The sequence below is a fragment of the Pocillopora verrucosa genome, chromosome 9, assembly GCF_036669915.1.
Source record: "Pocillopora verrucosa isolate sample1 chromosome 9, ASM3666991v2, whole genome shotgun sequence".
NCBI classification, from domain to species: Eukaryota; Metazoa; Cnidaria; class Anthozoa; order Scleractinia; family Pocilloporidae; genus Pocillopora; species Pocillopora verrucosa.
Window position 1 is genome coordinate 16,622,202 of NC_089320.1, and position 23,770 is coordinate 16,645,971.

At 37.7% G+C, this 23,770-nt stretch overlaps 3 protein-coding genes across 5 annotated transcripts; all 3 read right to left on the bottom strand.

The window, feature by feature from the left end:
* Positions 1-3,566: 3,566 nt before the first annotated feature.
* LOC131779823 (hydroxylysine kinase-like) lies at positions 3,567-8,152 on the bottom strand. Its single transcript, XM_059096409.2, has 2 exons — positions 6,965-8,152; positions 3,567-4,588 (listed from the first exon to the last, which is right to left on the bottom strand). Exons 1-2 carry the CDS (start codon positions 7,550-7,552, stop codon positions 3,965-3,967), a joined length of 1,212 nt encoding a protein of 403 aa, XP_058952392.2. The 5' UTR covers positions 7,553-8,152; the 3' UTR covers positions 3,567-3,964.
* A 764-nt stretch (positions 8,153-8,916) lies between these two features.
* On the bottom strand, positions 8,917-19,767 carry LOC131780329 (SH3 domain-containing kinase-binding protein 1). 2 transcript variants are annotated; one of them, XM_066172166.1, is made up of 12 exons: positions 19,627-19,767; positions 19,313-19,540; positions 17,878-18,093; positions 16,874-17,148; positions 16,256-16,313; positions 15,671-15,888; positions 14,746-14,893; positions 13,357-13,689; positions 12,556-12,650; positions 11,960-12,016; positions 11,708-11,815; positions 8,917-11,529 (listed from the first exon to the last, which is right to left on the bottom strand). In XM_066172166.1, the coding sequence occupies exons 1-12, from the start codon at positions 19,628-19,630 to the stop codon at positions 11,188-11,190; spliced, it is 2,082 nt and encodes a 693-aa protein (XP_066028263.1). In that variant the 5' UTR covers positions 19,631-19,767; the 3' UTR covers positions 8,917-11,187. The 2 variants fall into 2 exon arrangements, with proteins under 2 accessions (XP_066028263.1, XP_058952926.2); XM_059096943.2 differs by having other exon boundaries at positions 13,357-13,728.
* A 684-nt stretch (positions 19,768-20,451) lies between these two features.
* LOC131780705 (matrilin-3-like) lies at positions 20,452-23,612 on the bottom strand. 2 transcript variants are annotated; one of them, XM_059097315.2, is made up of 4 exons: positions 23,559-23,612; positions 22,612-22,657; positions 21,470-21,808; positions 20,452-20,770 (listed from the first exon to the last, which is right to left on the bottom strand). In XM_059097315.2, exons 2-4 carry the CDS (start codon positions 22,655-22,657, stop codon positions 20,508-20,510), a joined length of 648 nt encoding a protein of 215 aa, XP_058953298.1. In that variant the 5' UTR covers positions 23,559-23,612; the 3' UTR covers positions 20,452-20,507. The 2 variants fall into 2 exon arrangements, with proteins under 2 accessions (XP_058953298.1, XP_066028701.1); XM_066172604.1 differs by lacking the exon at positions 23,559-23,612 and adding an exon at positions 23,363-23,411.
* Between the last annotated feature and the right edge of the window lie 158 nt (positions 23,613-23,770).

The following is a 23,770-nucleotide window of genomic DNA, read 5'->3' on the forward strand; positions in this document are numbered from 1 at the left end:
AGTCCGTTTCAGTGCTGCGTTCCTGAAACGACTATTTAAAATTCCTGACGTGAAAAGTTGAAGACCTAAAATAGCGTAAAATGATTTACCGTGAGCTCAGTTTATAAAACGGCCTATATTTAACAACAAAAATCAGATAAAATTTTTTTTTGCTATTTTCGTTCAAAGCAATTTGTCACAACAATATATAACTACACGTTTCAGACTGGTATTTGAAACCGAAAAAATAATATCCGCCTTTTTGTGGTGAGGAACGAGGAGGTATACTAAAGAAATTTTAAACGTAGGGAAAAACGGTGGGAAAAATGAAATGATGTCTTCGTTTTTTTTTTTTTTTTTTTAACTCGTGTTGCAAAAGTGTAAATATCGTTGTATTACTCGATATGGATTTAGTATTATACCACTTTAAAAATAAATATCCACGCAACAATATGAAGAAAATAAAAATGACGCTTATGTTTTGTTATTTTTATTTTTCGGGAATAAAGGAAAGTGAAAAATAAAAAGAAAACAGAGTGCTAACATCATCAGTTCTCGAGGTACAGTATACTTAGCACGTTCTTGTTTTTCTTATGACGACGTCATATTAAACTTTACATCGTTAAATCGTTATTTTGAATAAACGCCAGCTAATCTGCAATAGATGTCTTGTTAAACGACTTTTAAGATCAACTCGATAAAAGTACCAAAGCACGCAACAAAGAGACACAAAAAGAATTAATCCAGTCGCTCTGTCAAACAGGAAAAACACGATCATCAATTTTAGAACAAAACCGCAATTTTGAAACGAGCGTATCAGAGCGGAAGAAAATGAAAACTGCTTAATTGGTGCCCACGCGCGATATAACTGTTGATGGGTTTCCGGGACTCAGACCTGTCACTCAAGATTAACGCTTTCATGTTCTTTTCCTAGAATGCATGATCATTAAATTGCCGAGGTTGAGTAAGGGCAGAGATCGGAATCTTGGCAGGTAGTGGCGTTATCTCGTGAATACTTTCTAACTTGGCCCACAGCGAACATTCGACTTATCCCATTTCAGCAACTCTGAAGAGGCAATTTATTGGTGAAAATATTATTCCATACGCCAGGTGGCATCAGAGGTCACACGTGAATACCAAATTTAGGCAGCCTAGCAGGGGTTTCTTCTGCATAAACAAAAAGCTGCACTAATCTATCTCTAGACACGCTGTCGACGTCAAAATATCTAAGCGCACATAAAAGCCGTCAGATCTAAGAAAAACATAGTGATACGGAGACGTTGAAGCAGCGGTGACATTGACCTCCGCCGCAGAGATATCCTCCTCATAAAGACAAAGATAGCGGAAAATAACGAACACTCGCCGTTATGGAGAGTAAAGAAATCAGACCTCGTGCCATCAAGAGGACAAACTCCAAAGTTCTAACGCCCGAAGTTCTGGATCTTTGCGCTAAGGAAATTCAACAAGAGAACATGTTTAGGAAAAGATACGAGCAAGCTGCGCTGTATGTGTATGGAACAAGCCAGCGACATTGTGGATTAGAGAGCACAACCTTAGCAAGTCATCCTGGGAGTGTGTTTAAACTACCTTATCATTCTGACCCTTGCTTCACAAACTTTGGGTATTAAGAACAAGGGAGGCGGCTGCCATGATCTGCTGAGGAAAGAATTGCCTCATCTACTGAGACTCCAGTGTGCATTCCTTGTACAGACTCATAGTTAATTCGTTTAATGAACGGTACCTCGATGAACTAAACGTGTGTGCAAAAATTATCCTCCAGATACAGCAAACAACTAGGCCTTAGCTGTTTACGAGACCTGACTCGATTGTGAGGTTAGGGGACCTCCGTGGGCTGGTCTTGGATGGGCATTAGTACTAAAGATTAGATGCCTGGAAACTACAGAACTTACCAGCACGATCAGAGAGAACAAATTCATTCAGATATTCGAATTATTGTGAAATTATTACTGAGAAGCGTGTTGTGTGTACCCAAAAGATAGATATATTTTCATCAGAGATTAAGTAATTTTTATCAGAGTGATATTTAAGTGTAAATATAGACAAGGTCTGAGAATTTTATTTAAAATATAGTCTTGTAAATATCGTAAATTTTGAAGAGCTAACAGCTGAATAAAATCTTCTAGAACTACGTGACCGCTATTTGTGTGTCCCGCCGTTTCCAAATTTTAATAATAATACAATTGATCGCATAAACAACACGTCAGCGAAAGCTAAATAAAGCTCCTGATACTCAAGACAAAGGACTTGACCTTGATCATTTAGAGTGTCCGCGTTCCTCTCTTTTATCCTCTAAATATCCTTATTTACATGCATGACTGAAATTCCAAAACACACATTTTTGCGCCATTGTGCCGTTGTAATTCTCTTGTTTTTCCCGGATGCGTGCTTTCCTAAATTTTAACTGTGATTCAAAGGACAGAAATAATCGCTCCTATCCGGTAAGGTTAATGAAAAAAGTTCTGAGATTTGCCTCAGGGCACAAATGACTAATATTGTTTTCCATATCGAAAAAGAAAGTTTTCTCGTTTTTTTTTTTTGGAAAAATCAAACAAGGAAAGAAAATTCTTGAAACAAGTCATTGTTGCTACACGAGGATAAAATCTTACGTAACAAAAGATCCTCTGCTATAAAAGTACTTCCTGCCTTAAGAAAATAGACGTGAGTAAAATTGTGTTAAAATTACAAATCGTGACCTCAGAAGGAGATAGTGTTTTATGTCTGAAATGAACTGCAAAAAAAATTTAGAAACAACTCATCGTCATGGATCTTTCAAGTATAATATTAAATTTTTATTTGTGAGATAAAAGCAAGAACAGGAAGTCTTTACCGTTTCCTCTTGATAATCGTGGTGAGCGACAATCTTTGTACAGTCAGGCACGTGCAGTTGTGATTTAATTCCTGTTAAACCATCACGCGTAGCGCACCTCGGTAGGCCTTCAGACAAAAGAATACCTTGAAGCGAATGTTCAATATTTGTTCCGTTCTGCTGGAGTTTTCTCATTTCTTCCCCTCGGAACACCTTCCGTCGGAAGGTATTCCGAGGACCTAAGCACCTTGTGCTTGCCATGCACGTGCTTCCATAAGCCTTAAAAATGTAAACCCCTCGTCCTGTTGGTCAAGCAACTTATTCTAGCTTCTAATGTCACTAAGCGTGTTTGGGTATTCCTGTAAAGGCCTGCAGCTTTCCTTTCCCACAACCAGCCTATGCAAAAATGGTCTTAGCAAAACCCAACTACTTTAAAGATGAAGTGACACCCCTAAAAACCAATGAAGTGATACCTAAGCTGTCTTCTAGTGGAAGGCTAAATGATGGTTTGATAATAATACTAATGATGAAAATGATGATAAAAAAATATATATAGATATTGACTATGTCAATCTAAAGGGGTGCCTTGATAACTTTTAAGTGCTGCTACCAGCAGGTAAAAACATTGTAACGATGCAAGGATGTTTATGTTTGCTCTGCAAATACTCTTCTACATAGTGACTCAATAAGTTGCAGGATAAGATTTCAGAGAGAAGAGAACATTGAAGACTTATGTTCACAGCAAATCTCCCAGTCCATGCTATGTGAAAAATGCATGATTTGGCATGGCTTCCTTCATGAAGTTTGAGATTGTCAAGCATTGACTTGCTTAATAACACTGTTAATGACCCACTCATACTTAAATGCAGTGTTCAGCCAGCTACAGAGCATTTTGTTGTTTCAGAATGAGTGCAAAAGATAGTTCACCAAACTACAGCGAACTTTACCGAACAACACCAAACTTATCCCATACTGCAGAAAACTATACAAATATAAACCTTACATTTCACTTAGATTATCTGAGAGATAGTGAAAGTAGAAGGATCTTTTACCAATTGATTACCCACAGTAGATATATGAGGCGCTGTGCAAATAACACCTAACTGCGTATGTTTGTTTCTTTCTGGCATTTTCAAGTCAGGGCTTGAATTTGCATGTTTAGGCAAGTGATAACCACAAATTCAAAACCTCTTCTCCTGTCAAGGTTGTATAAGATTGAAGAATACCCATTATTAACTCACAATCATCTGACATATGGGGATTCTCAGGTTCCAAGGACTGTTTGTACACTCCATTTATAAAGGATTGGAAGAATCTGGCAGCCACTGACCAGTACAAAAGCCCAAGCTCTGACTGAGTCAAGCTCCAAATACTTTGATAGCCACATAGAACATGACCAGCCATCTGTATAGCCTCATTGTGCGAGTGCCCTTGTCGTACTCCAAGCAGAATTACGTACATCATACTGATAGCAACATCAAACAACCTATAAGAGACACTCATGTCTCCAAAATCTATGATGCTGACTACTTCATACTCCTCCCCACCCTGATTTGGCTCAACGAGTATGTTCTCAAAATTAAGATCACCATGGATTACTTGTTTTGAGAAATTCTTGAGCTGTGGAAGAACATCATTTGTAAACTTGATATAAATGAGAGTTAACATTTTTTGTTCTCTGTCATCTTGAGTTACGCTAGGAATGTAACTTTTAATAGTGTGTATCTGGGACAAATCCCACTCCTTCTTGGCTAAAGAACTGACACCAGGATGGTTAAATTCCTAGAAAAAAAAGGCAAGTCCAGATTAAAAACATGTCCTGATATATGGAGAGTTGTAATGTTGCAAGTAAAAAATCAGAGATGAAGGTAGTATTCAAAGGAAGATGACATGGATGACATAAAGTTTTCCTCCTGTTACCAGAAAGGTAAATGCTGTTAGCATAACGATAACTTAATTTCAATATTGTTCATATTGTGACTCCTTAGCAACAGAGGGGGGGGGGGGGGGGGGGTAGAAAGTTTTTCACTTGTTTGGTTCATGTGGCTCATGCCAGAAATTGTTCACATTGTGTGAAAATATAACACAGTTAGGAAAAAACTATGCTCCCATCAAACTAAACTAATTTTTTTATCAAGTAAATTCATAATTCCTGTTGTTATTTATGCCACTGTTTGAAACTGTGTTGAACTATTACAGCATTGCAGTTCATGCAACGATCATATGTAGTTAATAGTGGTACTTACACTGAGTGGAGCGCAATATGGTCTGAAATTATGTGTGATTTCAAAATTCAACAAGCGTGCAGCACAAGTATTATTTAAAATTACAAATATGGTTTCAGATCAAAATTGCATGAAGTTCAATTACCACTTTCTTTAATCTAGTAAATAAAGTGACAAAACTTTTTAAGTCTGTAACATATTTTGTCAGAAACTTCTGTCATCTGTAGTGAATTAATGTACAAAGCATTGGAAGTTGAATTATATAGCAAGTAGAACAATGCTAATTATGATAAATGGTGACAACAAGAAAAGAGGTAAAGCATGAAAGTGTAAGAATTAAAAGGATAGTTTTAGATTTACATGGTGTAATTATTGATTCAAGGATGGTTGTTCCCTTTGAATATGAATAACCTCTTTTATCCTAAGTTGAAAACCAGTAGAGGTGTGAAAATGTGAGAGGTGCTGTCACTGACTGAGTGCTCTCTGACATGTGTGGAAAAATGTCAGCACGTTTCACTGACGTAACAGGCATTACAGCCGGCACATACAAACTTATAAACCACATGTGAATGGAGCCCGTCAGGGACAGGGTCTTTCACACCAAACAAGTTGCCAATCTTGAAGGAAGAGAAAACCAGCTTAATATCCAAGTCATTGCAGTAGCGCTTTATAAAATGGCAAATCTTTTTTGGAGTGATAGCAGGAAAGTGGCCTATGTAGGGTAGCTTAAAGTAAAGGGAAGGGAAGCCCAGGATAATGATTGCTTTGGGTCTCAGAGATGTAATGGTTAATAATCTTTTCAATTAAATGGGCAGGGAAAAGATTCTTTTTTAGAATATCAGTAAGCTTGTTAATGTCCTCATGACACCCTAACCAGGTGTTATTAACCTTGTAGGCCCTATCAACGAGAGTCTTAATGAGACCCACTTTGTAAGAGTACAAGATGAAGCTGAAATAATTTGTTAATAACCTAGTGAAAGTTTTCTTGTGGTAAACACTGGTTAGAAAAGAATTGGGGTCATTGTTGTCAATCAGGACATCTAAAAAGGGTAATTTGTGATTAACCTGCTTTTCCATAGTGAACCTGATGTTGAGGTGCCTAGAATTGATATAGTCAAAAAATTTAGTGGTATTGTGCTCTGAGTGAAATAAGCAAAAAGTATCATCAACATACCAGCAATAAAATAAAATTGTAGAGCCATTGAAATTTTTCAGCCAAAGTTTTTCATGATGTCCCATAAAAAGATTAGCTAAGGCAGGAGCAAGGGGAGACCTCATGGCTATGCCATCTATTTGATCATAGAAAGAATAAAATATGAAATGAGTCTGGGTGGTAGCTGTAGTGAAGAGGCTTCCAAGTTCAGATTTGCTTAACTTACTGATGGAATTGCCCTTGGAAATGTAATTGACCGCTAAGTCAATACACTCCTCAAGGGGTATATTAGTAAAGACACTAATCTTTGAAATTGCAAATTAAATTGTTAAAAGACATGATTATTTATTCCCTACAAATATTTTATTAATTAAGTACTATGCTGGTTTGTGAATTGCAAGTCTTATCTTTCATTTCCTGCAATGCGATTGGTTACTCTGGCTTGAAATCTGATTGTTTATTTTTAGTGAAGCTTTCTCATTGGCTAAGAAAAAATGTGTTTAAGAGCAAAAAATGGTGTGATTTGTTGATGAGTCACACCAATGAGAGCCAATCAGATTGCAAGGATCAGCAGTAATTTCATAATGAAGGTATTAAATGTTTCATTCTAATAAAGCAGCAAATGTCTACAATAGTACTTCTGTCATAGGCTTGGGTACCATGGACAAAATTATGCATATCTTCCCAAAAATTAATCACCCCCTTACTACTAATAATACTCTTGAGTAAATTTAATAAACGCCACGTGGTCTTTTAACGAGTTTAAGGTGAATCAAATACCTGTAGTACTTTATCCATCTTGGCGGTATAGCAACCCAGAGAGAAGAGAAGTTCAGCCTTGTAAGGAACATCCACGAGAAGCTTCCCTGGAACGAAACTAAGAAGTCGAACGACATGAATTCGCTCAAGCTGTTTGTTGCCATCGCTTGTCTCTGCATTCCCGCACTTAATTGCGCAAGTGACAGCATATTCACCATTTAAAGCTTTAATCGGAGCAGGGCAGTTAAATCCCATTTCTTTTAGGAATAATAAAGCTTCGTTCTGCCCTTGCACATAAACAATGTCTTGGGAATCCACGTGGTTTAGAATCTTCAAAACGAATTCATCTCCATTCTGTCTAAGCCGGTCATGTGCAAAATCTACGTGATGTGGAAGCGTTCCTTTCAAGTAAAAATTTCGATCATCATAACCTTCAAATTCCTTGACATGACAGATATCTGATAATTTTAGGCCATACAGTGTACAAGCTAGACGAACTGCCTCATCCTTGTCGACTACTGGACGTATCAGGGTCAATTGCCCTTCGTTTGCTTTACTTTCGTCCGACATTGTCCAAGTTCTCAGACAACCTTGTTCCCAGGATCCCATCTCTTTCTTTTATAAGAGCGAGTGAAGAAAGACCATGGGAAAGAGGTTGAATTTCAAACTAATGGTTACATTATTTGCATTCAATGGTCTCCCGAGAAAGATGCCCCAGGGTTCTTAAAACCTGGTAACTCCGGTGGGAAATCAAACAGAACGGAAGAACAAGGAATAATGAAAACAACAACAACATCAACGGACTTTGATCCACTGGCAGCAGGCCATGTATTCGCGCCCTAAAAGAACGAGAACGCTTACGCTCAGGGGACCCCTGATCGGTCAGTTTGACCTTCCAATCCTTTTCATTTTGATTTACAATTGGAGGGTACCTCGATCACTCGTATAGTTTGCTACGTCTGCCTTTAAAGATGGGATGTATATCATGTGAATTCTTCAACCACCTATCACTTGATTCGTCCCTTCAGGGTTACTGTTGGTGTCGTTTTGCGTTTAGTTTTCTCCAACATTGCTTTTGTGCAATTTAGGATATACATCAGCATAAAGCGCTTCAGCACGATAACAGAACTTGGTCAAATCTAATAAAACATCTCCAGATTTCAGATTTTCAGCATGCTGTAGCTTTGCATGTGGCGCCAATATGCCGAACTTGTGACTGCAGATTTTTGCGTGACATATTTAAATGGCCACAGGGATCCTGAGTCTTCTCACGGAAACAGAGGTCACGCAAGATCCAACCTCGTTCTCAGGACAAGAAGAAATGAGACCAAAGGAACGACGTTTCGTAAAGCGAAATCCTGTTTGCAGATTGATCCATGAAAGATCGTGACTGTACGATTTTGAATGATAAAACCTATCTCCTTTCTTGAGAGAAAAGACCCATCATTAAAAAAAAATTCATTTCGCACGAATGATGAGAAAAGTCGATAGTTGATTTTGTAAATAAACGAACACCACAACAAAAGCGGTAAGGTCTTGCCAACCAAGGCCCGTGAGTCCATGCCAACGTCTTTTACAATACGTCTACAGCTGGTTGTCTTCGGCGAAATTCTTAGCGTAAACGTTCCCGTAAACTTCACATTACGCTGTGCGCTCGCTTCGTGGCATGCATGTTCGTAACGCCGCAACAGAAAACACACAGAGCACAAGGGTAAAGCGAAGATTTAGTTCTGTGGCTACTGTTTGGTGACAAGTTAATTTGGTTTTATCAACTGAGTTGATATCGTAGATTGGCCACCGTAAAGAGTTCCCAAAGCTGATGCTTCGAGCGTTAGTCCTTCGTCAGTGGGAAAGTGATCGTGGCCCTAATCAAAAACCAGAGAATACCCACTAGTTTTCGACGGCCTTTACTCTGTTGCATGGCGCTACTAAAGAGCCAAACCAAAAACAACAAGACCGAAAAAAAAAAAAACTGAATGTCGCAATTTTTAATCAAGACCAGGGACATGTTTTACACTCTCATTTTATTCTAACTAATTATAAAAGTTCCTACTATTCTATCAAAACTATCAATTATTTGACGAAATTCTGCAACGATTCTGTGGTTGTTAAAGTGGACTTGAAGTCAAATAAGCGTGTGAATTCTAAACGCAATTCTAAATTTCATCTAGAAAAGTTATGCATATGACCTTTCGACACTATCCCTCCTGTAAAATTGACAACTGATTTACGGGGTTACAACTATTAGAAAATTTCTACTTTAAAAAAATTCATTCTATGCCTTTTTCGAAGACCTTAGACTCCGCATCAGGAATAGCTATCTGTGTCACGAACTATTTTTGGGGCCTAGTCTTACTTTTTTTACCTGTATTGAAATAACCCTATAGAAAAAAACTAAAACAACAACAAAAAAAAAGATACGTAAAAAGAGGTAACTGTTCACTGTCAACGAACCCGCGAACAAACCAAAGAACCAGAAGCTAATCCCCTCATAATTCTCACGTTTTGTTTGTTTGTTTGTTTTTTCACTTTGACTTTGCACCTATAAATGAAATTCTACCAACTAAATGTTACGAAGCAGTCCACACACCAACAGCTAAGCCGTGAATTTTTAAACAGTGGTCAAGCTCACAATGGAGGGAAAGAGCCAAACTCACTTGAGAGGCTAAATGTGAAACCTCTGATAACCCCAAATAGGTTTAAACTTTGAAACCTTTAATAGCCCCAAATGAGTTTAACACTAACCTAGAAAATATGTTCAAACTTCAAATTCGAAAGCTATCATCATGATCCAATGGGTGGAAAAGTTTTGTTTTCCTTGCACTTGGACCCTTCCCACCCTTGTTATGATGTTGCCTGTATAATTTTATATGACAGAAGTTTGCAATTTGCTATTATTCAAAAAAATTAAAAAGGAAATCCTTTTCACATATTTTGTTATTTTATGAAGTACTGTTTCCTATTGAGAGTAACCAAACAAATCGTACTTGGAGAACGACAATCTACTCTAACTGTTCATAATGTTTTCCTGTTTTTTAGACCATTCTTTACTCTGATATAACCCTGAATAAAGAAAAACGAACTTAATTATTTTTTTGTGAACATTTTTTACCCCCTTCCCTTAATTAGTACCCCAAAACTTCGTTGAAGCAAACGTGTTACTGCTTTCCAGATCCAATAGTCCTTTAAATACCCTTCATAGATGCAGCCATGATTTAGGTGAAGAAGAAATCATTAGGAGATACATAGGTGTTAAAAGCTACAAATTAACCTATTCACACATGATCATTCCAGTTTATGACAAGAACGTCTTATTTCTGATCAATAAATTTATGAGTTTTATGTCCTTCCACCTTTTTCCTCTATTAGTTATTGAAGACACTGTCGTAAAACACCATCGGACAAAAATAGTTATCCCAAGAAACATTAATAGGATATATGTTAACAATGCTTGTACATTGATTTGATTAAAAAAAAAAAGAGAGAAAGAAAATGTTACTGTTGAACCTCTGATCTCTTTTCAAAAAAAGCTGTACAGGTTACAAAGTTTGAAGACAGGCAATAACAAAAGCACCTGACTCAGCAAATCTGTACATATTGAAAACAAATGAAGCTTAACGATTTGCACTCCATATCAATTGTAAAAAAAAATAATGATATGTGATCAAATCATTTTTTTCTACGGCTCTGATACTTCTCCTCTCTTAGTAGGGTTTTTTTTAGTTTTCAGTTGTTATAAAGACACAGAGTGGTGACTTCAGGTGACCGATGACATGGGGAAAACGTATAACGCAAAATCAAGCTTTTATCATTCATGTTTTTCTTTTGCAATTCTTTCCAATTTCCTCTCCTGTTTATTGTCGTATTTCATGATTTTTGTACCTTGCCAAAGTGTTATTGACTGAAAGGTAAGTATGCATGGCTGTTAAAAATAATTATCATTGTTAAATCGAATTGCAGTCGTGTGTGACTGAACTAACTCCTGACTCGAAACCGTGGTTATCACATGTATGTAAGTATGTACCACCAAGTGTCGGTAGTATCATCACAGCTTCTCCTGTGGAATTTGTGGCGAATTACTGTTCTGTTAGTGACTTGCATTGGTTATTTCTGTTCAATAAATTTATGAGTTATATGTCCTACCACCTTTTTCCTCTATCTTTTTCCTCGCATCTACACTAGTATCAATTTACCTTTGCCGCGGAAAAAAAAAAAAAAATGAAAAGATCCTGTGTTCTCTTCAGTCAAGCTGAGGTTCCAGTATCATGGCGAGCATTACGCCTTTTAATTCTGTCTATTTCCACCTTGAGCGCTGCATTGCGTTTCCTTTCTTCATCAAAGTCATTTGTGAGTCCTTCTATTTCCAGGGTAAACTTTTCCTCCATTCTCTTGATAGCATCGTCATGTTTCTTATCCATATTAGCCATCATCTCTCGTAGCTCCACAATCTCCTTTCGCAGCTTCTCCACCTCACCTGACGCTGTTGTAAAAGGCTCAACTTTTTGGACTGGTGGTACGGGCACTTCTTCTTTTAGAGATTTTCGTTTCTCTAGTGCCTCCGTTTTGGACGACCGCAAAGGAGGTGGCTTAAAATAAAAAATAGACAGCTGTTTACTTTATCAAAAGCTTTTTGCGAGTGCCTTCCTTTTTGTTTGATTTTCGGTTACTGCTAAACTTTCGCCATTTTGAGCCTCACACAACAAAAGCAACAACTACGATAACTGAAACAGAAGTCTAACAAAATTTTTTACCGATTACCCTTACCTTTTCTTCTGCAACCTGTTTCTTTTCCCGAGCTTCCCTAACTTCTTTTTTCCAGGAAGGTTCTCTAGGCGGTTCTTTAGGACGCTCTGGAGGCTGTTTGTTAGTTTCCTAGGAAACAAAATCGTTCAAATTTTTACTGGCTTCTTACAATGTTAACCTTTCTTCCGTCTGGCTTCCGTGATTGCTTAATTTCGTTTCACAAATCTAACCCCCCGCCCCCTCCCCCCAACAGGAATAAACATAACAACCTACCGCTATTTGCTCTTCTAGTAAGCCTCCACTTAAGCGAGCTGAGTCCGTTCGTCCTTCCTACAACAAAAGTACACTGTAGTTTAAACGTTTTCATCAGATCTATATCAAAACTGCTGGTAGTATACACATAATTGACAAAATCCAAAGAGCCTAGGAGAGTGATAAGTAACTGCTCCCAACTAAAAAGCAGGAGGAGAAGTCAGCAAGATAAACAACGCTAAAGAAAACTTATTTGACTAAGTTCTTGGCAAATGTCTTAATAAATAAGTGCTGAGGAGAGAGCCATTCTCAGTGAGTTCGCAAGTGAAAGATCACAACAGTTTGCTCAGCCCCAGGCATTAATTATTGAAAAACATTCCAATGTTTACTAACAGTAATGTTAATCATTGTGCAAAGGCTTTCACGATTAAGAAGATCAACAAGATCCATATAGGCAAAAAGTAATTTAGTTGGCTATACTGTAGCTGGTTCAGAGCTCGAATTAACAATTTGCAGGTCACAAATTTAACCACTTGGCTTTGCTACAGTACAAGTACTTCCAGCAAAAAACTGATAATCAAAATAATATTATTTCAACAAACAAGGACTTGCTAAACCTTGGATGGTGGCCTCTTCTGCAGATTCTTTGCTCGGTTGGCAGTCAGGTGATTTAATGTCTCTGTGGCTGGGATGTCATCTAAGGACACTCCTTCTGCAATGAAACAAAGAGTTATTTTGAACAACCAAAATTTCCTCATGACGTTGTACCCAACAAGGTTTAATTGGCCATCATTATGTTACCACTCTTAAAAGCCACCAATTCAACTTTTTGCTAATTCAACACCTGTTAAAAGACTGATGCCTCTGAGCAGTCGCTGGATATACCAGTGATTTGGCTGCATAAAAGTAGAAATGTTTAACATACAGCTGCAAGGTCTTGAAATTGCAAAGAACAGTAATGAATAAATGCATACAGGTTTACATTTATATGCAGCAATGCTTGCAACTCATATCTTATAGTACTGTTATTTTGATCGAACTGCTATTTGGTAGAAATTTGTCTTTAAAAGGGTTACATCTCATAGTATGCAAAAAGCAAACTTCACACATTACAGTATTTTGCAGTGTTTGCCATCAGCTTCTGTCATCAACTTAAGATGTATACAAGAAGATAAGCTACAACAATCAAAACTAATACTTAACAATACCACCTTTTCAGCAAAAAAACACTCACTTTAAATCTTACAAAAAAAAAACTTCATAGTTAACTACTCAATGGTTGGACTGCTCTTTGTGTACATGGCATAAACTACACTGCCATATATGTGTACATGTACTTACTTAGGGTAGTCCCTTCACTTAGGAACACTTCATGTAGGCTAAATTAACTTAAGCTATCATCAAAACAAGGAGGTCACCTTCTACATTTTCCATCTTGATCTCAGGAGGTTTACTGATCCCTTCTTCCTGTGATAGTTGCTTCTCTGCCGAAAGGCCATCAACAAGATCCTTCATTTCCTCAGTACTCTTAGCAACACTACTATTTTCAATCTCAGCTTTCTTCTCAGGCTTCTTTGGTATACCTTTAGTGGCAGGTTTCTTATGGATTGGTAAAGGTTTCTTGAGTGGTAAAACAGGCTTCTGACCTGCCACTGGTGGCTTTGGTTTGGCTGGCACTGGAGCTGGGGGCTCCCCACTTGTATCTTTGACAGGTTTCTTGACTTCTGGGATAGCATCAGCATTTGATTCTTCTTTAGGAGAGACAGGAGGGGAATGTTTCCTTGATAGTTCTTAACAAAATGAAATAAACATGGCGCAAGTCATAACTGCACAATCCAAAAGTTAACCCTTAAATTCCCATGAGTGACCAAGACAGAATTTCTCCTTATAATTATATCAATTTAATATCAAGCAGACAAGTGATGAGAATAGAGAAAAATATCATGAGGGCATGATTCAGTTGATCCACTACCAAATTCTCTGAACAAACACAGTGAGAATGATATGGCAGACAGTAAGGAGAACAAATAATGATATCTTGGGAGTGAAGGGTTAACAAAAAGTTAAACCAGAGGAAGGAAATTTGTCAGGATTTGATTTGTAATTCATCACACAAAAGTTGCACAGAGAAGCAATTGGGGTCATAGTGCACTAAACTGATAGTCTACCACATCTGAGTGGATTTGAGCAGAGAGATACAGGTACACTATCAAAAACAGAGAAGTGAATGAGCTAACAAATCTATTATTAACAGCTCAAGGGTTGTGCAACACATATTTGAATCAATTATTCCCAAGCTTCCATGGGGCAATTTGGGGCCAACATAAATGAACAATATTTAAAATGTATGTATAAATAACCGCAAAATGGTTAAAAATGTTATCCTGCCCAAGGCAGAACATTGGCTATTTAAGGAGTGCAGCCTATGGATTGATCTCCTCAAACCACTTGGCTAAGCTACCTCCTCAAACAGGTTTCAAGCGTATAAAGTTGGCTTTAGCAAATATCTGCAGATGCAGAGATCCAAAAATAGTGGTCCCAAAGGCTTAAATCACTACCTGTATCTGCAGGCAACTTTGATACAAGTACAAAGACAGTACTGTTACATAATTTATACTACAGGTGTGTGAACAAATTAAATTCCTCTAATCCTTTCCACATGGATTTACAACACAAGGGGTGCAAATGTGCCGAGAGAAAAAAAACATTGAAAGAGCAGGAGGGCCAAAATGATGTTGAGTTGCTGCCTTTGTCAAAGTATCCCAATTTATTACAAAAAGGAGTGCAACAGAGGCCACAATACTTACTTGGAGATTTTTTCAGTTCATCTTTCATAGGCAAAACTGGAACACTTTTCTTGTGAGTCTGAGGTGGGGCAGGAGCAGGAGCAGGAGCAGGAGCAGGAGCAGGAGCAGGAGCAGGAGCAGGAGCAGGAGCAGGAGCAGGAGCAGGAGCCTGGTAATAAGGCAATAGCAGTGTCAGTGTTCATATGTACAACACAGTAGAACCTCCAGATAAACCCTTTTTTTTCTCTCTGACATACAAACATTGAGATCCCTTTTGTAAAATTCCAGCCAGCAACTTTTCTAATGGCAGCTCAGTCACTCTGGAGGAAGTAAAAACTAAGTAAAGTTCAACTAATATTATCAGCTAATGATAGGAGTGCTCAACAATATTAAACAGTATTGTATTCATTATTATTATCATGAGTTTCACACTTTTGAGGAGAGAAGGATATTTGAAACTAGAGAAATATTGAGTGCACCAAGTCACCAAAAGACAAAACATAACTAAATTTAAATTTCAATAAACTTTGTGCAATTTCATGCAACCATAGGCACAAGAAACTAGAGTAATTGGTGGACTGAAACCTTCTTAAAGTGTACAGCTGTATGATCCTGGTTAAACACCATTGGAACACCCACACCACTATGCCCAAATCTGGCAAAATGTGCTTATCTGTTGTGAAAATCCTATTTCTTATAGAAGAATTCCAAGATGGATGCACCCCACTTCTACACTGTATTAGTGACTTTTAAACCAGCTACAATTTTCTCTCTGTTTCCAGGGTGCTAACCAACATTGCAAAAGGGTTGCAGGGTACTGTTGGCTACATGTGTTCATTTTCAAATCTTTTGTCTGAACTTTGCCAAGATTTTGGTGAAGGATTGAAGCACAATTTAATCTTAGAGCACAATAAAATCAGGTGCTAAGAAAAAAAAAACCCAATACCTTTGATAAAACTTCTTCTGCACCTACTGGTAGCAGTTCAACAAAGTTAGAAGGGAAGACACCAGCTATTCCATTTAGCTCTCCTTCCCACCAGCCCTCTGTGTCAGGAATGTTTTGGTTCGTAACAACGACAATATCTCCTTCTCTTAATTTAAGTTCATCAGGATTTTCAGGCTCATAATCAAACATGACTTTTGCACGTTCAGTCAGTTTCTTGGCTAAAAATAAAATACGTAAGATTAGCACAAACACACTTGCATGAACCAGATCTACTAGATGGTAAATGAAACAGCAGTATTAAAACTAGCTCTTTCTTGCCATATCATGGCGTAAATGGTTAACATAGCTCTTGAGCTTTAGCCCCTACGAGTGACCAGCATTTAATTTATGCTTACAGTATCATATCTGATGAAACATTAATTAATAAAGGTCATGAGAACAAAGGAAAGACCACCTACCAAAGAAGCTCTTAACTGTTCAAGACAAATTCTCCATGTAGGTACCATATGAAATGCATAGAGAACAGTATGGAGAATATGCATACTGATATAAGGGTATAAAGGGTGAACAATGCAAAAAATATACCTGGTTGAACTATTGGAGGAGTGGATGGAACAGGGGGTGCAGGCCTTGATTTGGCACCCTGTAAAAGATTATATCACTGGATTTTATGCTGAATAGTGTTGTTTATTGCTTACCTAAAACTAAAACCCCTGTAAGTTACAATAAGTCCAGTCAAGTATCAACACTTAAACAAATTTTGAAGTCTTGATTCTAAATGGACAAAAACTGTAAATTCTGTGCTGACATCACACCAAATCCTGTTTATAGAATTTCTCCTTGCAACACATTCAAGGTATACAGTCATGCAAATTTATGATTCTGGTCGGTGCAAATGATTTTGCACTTGAGGACAAAACAATGTCATGAAGTGATCTTTATGTCCTCAAAAATATCTGGTTTTTTTCCCACCAGTTTTGCTAAATTTTTCTAACCATGAGAGGTAAATATCACTTTAACCTTAGTAAATCTGCAAGTAAACATTAATTGTGCCTTTCATCATCCATTGGCCAAATATCATCAATATAATTTTTGACTCTCATAAGAAACATAATACATGACCAAGGTCTATAAATTTGTTTCTTCCTGGCATTCGGAAGATAAAGGCCTAGAGACTTAGAGAGAAAATTTATAAAGTCATACCAAAGGTGCCTTTGCAGTGGCAGCAGTCTTGCTTGGTTCAGCAGGAACATTTTTATCTTCAAGTTTGTCTTTTTTCTCCTTCTTTTCGTCATGATGGACTTTCTTGAGTTTCTTAGCAAGCATGTCGGGGTTAACGAGGTTACCAAATCCCATACCCCCTCCAGGCAACTGCTTAGCCTTTTCTACACCAGAATGTCTTTTATTGATACCAGCATCATGATCCTCGAGTACTGCAACTCCTATTCGACCATGACTGACAGTTGGCTCTTTTTCAGCTGAAATGAATGAAAATCAATAAAAATTACCCAATAGTTTTAAAGGAAATGTATTGTGTGGACACTATCAAGCCACCAACTCAAGTTCTCTTCACAAGTTATGACATTGCTGTTATTGAGGATGGCATGGTTTTGTACACACTCTAGTTTTAAAATCAGTAGATCAATCAACAAGTGTACTGTACTTGTATGAAATTACTGGAGGACCTAGAGGAAGAAGTTTTTTCATTTTGTCATAAGCATGAAACAAAGAAAAAATTCTGAGCCCTCACTAGGAATCAAATCTCAGACCCTCAGGTTTCTTGCTTTGAGGCTCTAAGGCAGAGCCACAGAAATCCTATGATAAACTAAGCAATTAACAGATTCATGTATGATACTCATTCCACATACTGTCAGGATTGGTAAAAATTGCATGCTTCACTTGAGTGAATGGAATAAGAAAAAAGGTAAAATTTCAAACTTGGTCATGACATAAAGAGAGATGTTTTTCTATTTATTGAGAGCCTCGGGAAAAAAACATTAGGGATTTTTTAACACATTTAACCCAGGGAGTGGACTGTAATTGAATTCAGGCATTTTTGAGCAGATAAATGCAAAAATTAGTATACACACCTGTATAAAACTAATTTAGTTTCAGGTGCAAAAATTAAGTAATATTTTGATACAATACAACAACTGGCTGTCCAGAGTATACATGCACATGTAATATGTCAAATAATCGTGAATTACTTTTTATCTGTGCTGGCTTGTCTTGGTTTGGATTGGTGTCCTCTTCCTCAATCATTTCAACAAAATTAGATGGAAAGACACCAACTTTTCCATGCAATTTGCCTTTCCACCAGCCTTCTTCTACTTCCTCCATAAAATCCACAACATCTCCCATATGTAATGTCAATTCATCAGCATCTTGTGCCTCATAATCAAATGCTACTTTGGCCTTCTTTCCTACAATAAGCAATTTCAAGAAAATTTTTAACAAAACATACTTTACTAAAGAAAAATTCACAAAGAAAAAACCCAGGGGCAAATAATCAGACCAAAGGAAAAGAAAAGAGTCTAAAAGAGAAAGTTTTCTTGACTGGCAATCAAGTGAACTTTTTCTTGGAATCAGAACCTCCATTTTCCTCACACCCAATCATTTGCCCCAGGTCTCTACAGGTGGTATGATGTTGAAAGAAACAAGCCTGGCTCCTCAATCTTGACTGCTGGTATCTGAGAAGCTTGATTTCAAATCCCATCTTTACTGCAGATACTGAAACTGCAGCCCACCTGCTAAGATCATAGCTTTCAATCAGCAGTTCAAATGGAATTTATTTCACAGCAAATTGTATCTTGGACAAATAAAAGCCAATCTTATTGGAACCATCTAATCTTTTCCAGAGAAAACTGGTAACTGATAACAGAACATACTGAATTATGGCAGGTTCATTACAGACACATTATCTTCCCTTCATGCCACTGCTCTGTTCTCTTACTTCAAATTCCAAAGTTGCCACTGATCAGTTCATCTCTTTGTTAAATTGATAGTTTCACTTTGGAAGGGTTAACCGTTAGAGGAAAATGTCTAATTAACATAGAAACCTCCTTTCGAAAGCGATCAGAAAACCTCATAAATTGAAAGTAGACATCAGTTAAGGAAGAGTTTCGAATACCACACAAAAATATCCTTGTAATATTCATGCATGTCAGCCGAAGTGGAAAGTTCAAAGTATACATTAAAGAGCAAACAGATAGGTCCAAATTGAAAACGCTATTCAATTTTCACAAATGAGGTAAACAAGCTTCAAGAGAGAATAATAAATCGAAACTGTAGTATTTCGTAGATCTCAAACAGGAAGAACGCGAGATTTTTGTTATGGGGACATTTATAAGCAAAATTAAAAGCCATTTGTTAATTCAGTATAACATAGCTCTAACTAAAACTGAAAAACTCAGGGCTACTGAACTCACGAAAATTTAGCAAGAAAGATTATTCAACTTCAAATATAACTTGCAGTCATATGCAAATACGAATTAAATGAAATCGATATTTGAGAACTATGCGAAACAGCTTGTCATGAAATAAATCCCGCCAAACCCGAATTACGTTTTTTTTTTTCCAATAAAAAGATTCGATAATCTATAAGGAAACGTTCTCTTACTCTTAGTTCATGTTTCACCTGACCTGTTTTAGAATTGGAGCTCGGAAGTGGTGCAGCATTTGCTACTTCCTCGCCAGGCGTGCTGAACTCCTCGACGAAATTATCTGGAAACATTCCCCTCTTTCCGTTCAATTCTCCCTCACACCAACCAACGTCCACATCAGTTATATTAGTAATGATGTCTCCAACTTCCAAGGTTAGTTCATCTTCCTGTTCGGGCTTGTAGCTAAAAGTAACGCGTGCTTTCCGACCTTCAGACAAATGAGATCATATTTAGTCCCCAACAGCAACAAAAAGATTGAGCGAGATGTAAGGCCTCGAGAAAAGTGCTACTTACTCATGGTGATTCCAAAATAAAAGGAAAGCCAGAAGATTTTAAAATACTAGCGAAAATGTAGTCTACATTTGGAGAATTATGGGTACAATTTCTATTTTCGGTTGAAGGAATTTTACCCGGTGTAGTGATAGACGGGGGAGTTCTCTCAAGACATCACCGAAAGGCATTATGGGTATATTATATGTATTTCTGGCGCTTAGTATCCGCGCATATAGCATTTGTTACCATGGAAACATATGCAAAACGCTGAAAGAATATTTGACAGAAATAAATGTTATGTTTCTGTCGTTCTGAAAAAATTGAAATCCATTTCATCAGTAAATCTAAACAACTTCCGCATGCATTCCCAGGTGTCAACACGGCCTGAACGAGTCTCGCCCCTGGAGAAAGCACAATAGCAGCAATGAATTTTGCTGAAATGCATATAATCAGGAGCCCATCACGTAATGATATAATTCATTGGGTAGAGTGGATTTATAAGCTTAATTGCACTTCTGTTTCACTTTGTTTTATGGGTATGTCTACATACTTCTTATTTTTTGAGTTTTTTTTTAAATGTAATAACTTGGAAGTCTTAGGCATACCGAAAGGAAAGCGTCAACTTGACTCAGCCATCTTTAGTAAACTGAAAGAAGTTGGTCAGTAAAGAATTTATTTCGTGGCCAAAGGCCAACTATTATGACTTCAAGAAACTTTTTCACAAGAAAAAATCGTCAGTTCTGGGGGGACACTGAGATAATCAAATGTTGTACGCAAGGGTACCCGATCAGAACTAGAACACAAAAGTCCTGAAACCATCCTGGCGAGGCACTGACACATTTGAACACTGATCAATCATTTATTTCTTGTCAAGTTATATGTTTGTTCAAAAGTATTTCTTTTCATTGCTTTTTACAAATGTCTCTCGCAAACTGCTCTATTTCATCTTTCTTAAAATAACTCTTCCTAAGGTCTCTGAAGAGTTCATGAGATTTGCTCGGCTTACTAACTAGTACTTCAATTTCACTTTTGTACTGGAGATCAGAGGTTCCTACCGAGAATAACTCGAGGCCAGTTCTCTTGAGAGAGCCGGCTAACTTCTTTGTGAATTCGACTCCCAGTGAACTAAAACCGTCTGTCACATCCACGAGAACTTTCTTAACACCTGTAAAGCCAACAAAGGATTGAGGAGTTTAAAGAGTGATAATAGTCAGTGATAGTCTACAATCAACCAGTCAGATTGTTTTATTTCAGGCCCCACTGTTGTGTTCTTCAAACGCGAAACGACTCCACTTTAAGAAAAGACCTTTAATACACAACGAATAAACTGTAACTGACAAGAAAATTCCAACACACGCGGTTTTGAACGGAAACGAATATTAATAGATTCCTTGATAGTTCTGGGTTACGTAACTCCCGTGAGGTTTAAAGTTTATTAACATGACACTACGAGGACCGACATTTTTCCATTTTAAGATGTGGTAATGTCCTGAGTGATCCCCACAATTCGACAAAAGATTTTGGTATCAATGTCAGTACGTGAGCAATTGCACACCTACCCCTCCCCTCCCCTCACATTAAACCTATCTTGTTATGAGTTGCTTGTTGTTGGGTTAGGGGTGGTGTACAGTTGTTAAGATACTGACATTGATCCAGATTTTGAAATCCAAACTGGTGAATGGTGTGGAAGATCGTTTTTAAACTTCAGACTGGATCAAATTGATCATGCGTGTACTATGTCGGTGCAAAGCAAGCGCCCTCACCAGCGTCTTATCTTTATATCTATCATACATCACCCGATTATAGTTTGCAAATTGGTTGACACAGCACAAGGTTTACAAACACCGAGGCGTCCTTCTCATACCTTTTGAAGAGGACCTTGCTCCCTGCTCCTTCTTGAAGATTTTATACCGGACATTTTCAAGTGCAGAATCCAGTCTAGAGAACGACGCTTCATATCTGGCTCTATCTATAGCTCTCAAGACGGATTCTATTGAAACTTCATCGTCGAATCTCCTCAATACTCGAACGTATTGGCTGTACGTTAAGATGGCCACGTTTGTCTTTTCTTTTGAAATATCAAAGAGTTTAACAAGATCTCTTGCGAATTTCTTGGTCTTTCCAAATACTTCTTCTGACACACTTCCAGAGCTATCAAGCAGAATAACCATGTCTATTTTCTCGTGGCATTTAAATTCTGCTCCTATGGATCAAAATTGTTGTTATATTCTCTTTTAGTTGTCAGCCGTAGAACAAAGCTAAGTTAGTGCTGTAAACTGATTCCAGTCACTGGAGAGACATAGCAAGGGCAGGGGCGTGGCAGGGATTCTTCAAAGGGGTGGGGTAAGGTTTCAACGGGTTACACCCAGGGAACCAATCTGAATTTCATGTCAATATTCCTGCAATGTTACATCAAATAAGAAATTTTGTTGTTGAGCGCCGAGTTGTGAATTCTTCGGATTCGCGCTTTTTCCCCACCTGATATTCTCTCGTTGTTGACTTGAATAAACCATTTCATAAAGGTTGGATCATGAAAATGCGAGGATTACCCTCCCTCTCCCCCGCCCCTATTAGTTACTCATCCTGCACTATATGACGGTAGTGACAGCTACCCAACACACAGAAACCACCTGCATTGTTTGGACGGAACTGGTGCAATTTGAGAGCTTCGCAACCGTCGCAGTAGTAATGGGCAAATACTGACGGTTTTGCTATAAACATGAGTCCTGACAAGGACGCAACAGCTGGTCATGACTAGCTTTGCGTGTATTATATGGCTCTGCGCATGAGCTAGATATACCTTAAGTTGGTACCGCTGACGAGTGTGCCAGATGACTCACTTGCGTCAAACAAAGAAACAAGTAAAAACGATAAATAAAAAAACTAAAACTGAAACTGGGCTAAAACTGAAAACAAATCTGCTGGAAACTTTTCCGTCAAAGCTAGACTAGCATGCACGAGGGTGTCGCTGATGGGGTTGATGTTATGATACGTTCGGTGACTCACTTGCTATGAAGAATAACCAGCCAAAAATTACAATCTGCAGTAACATCTGAAGAAGAAGGTAGAAATTCTTTAGATGCAAAGATCAGGATCACAGAATATTATTTTCAAAATTTTTGTTTGAAGCGAACATGGGGAGATACGATTTAAACCGAACGTAGGTCAGGAAGTGCCGTCACGCGTCAGAGCGAAAGGGCTAACGCTCGAAACGCCAGCTTAGAAACTTTTTTACGGTGTTCAATTCACGTTATTAACTTAGTTGATAAAACCAAATTATCTTTTTATACTCCCCCATCGACGCAGCACCACAGTTTCTTTAGAAACTAAACCCACGAGAGAAGACAGATAGATGAAATTTTTGATGAAACTTAAAATTTAAAACTGAGAGCAGGTGATGCGTAGGTACAATATGATCAAATTTCCCTTTTATTTTTTGTTTTCCTTTTTGTTCTTTTCTTTTTTTTTCTTCAACGACTCAAGTGTAAGCGAAGGTAAGTTTCGGAAAAATTCGGGTGCAGGAAGTTGTTAGTACCCCTTTAACCTGTCGAGTGAAAGAACAAGTTCTGAAAATGAGGAATATGACGAGACTGCTGCGATTTTACTCTGTGTCTTAACATAAAATTAGTTGCACTAGAAGGCTTCGAACATCACGAAAAGTCAAGAAACAGAGAGAAAGCAAATGTTACATTAATGACCTGACCCCCCACATGTGGGAAATTTTGACAACATTTAAATGTTACTAATTCTTAGTTACCTGAAAATTCCTTTTTAACTAATGTTGTCAGTGTGCACCTTGTCTGTTGACATTTTTGACTGTCCAATTGAGAAAATAGTATTTACCGTTAACCTAACTTTTAGAAACCGTTGTTAAAATCCCATTAAATTTGAGCTCCATTACTCTGGGAAGAAAATTACAACTTAGGGACAACACAATTAAGTTTGTACTTTACCGTTTTCGATTTTGTTGTTACCTGCCCTCAGTTGAATCCTTAGCCTCAGGCGACTTAAAAGTGGGTTAAACGTGCATGTAGCTGAAATATTAATTCCAAACACATAATTTATGCATGAAGAGGTGGCAGCGTGGGACAATAAATTTGGTCTTTTTCAGGGTGACACGTAGGTACCAGTCGACGTTCCATTGTTGTAATAGTTTAGGTTAGAC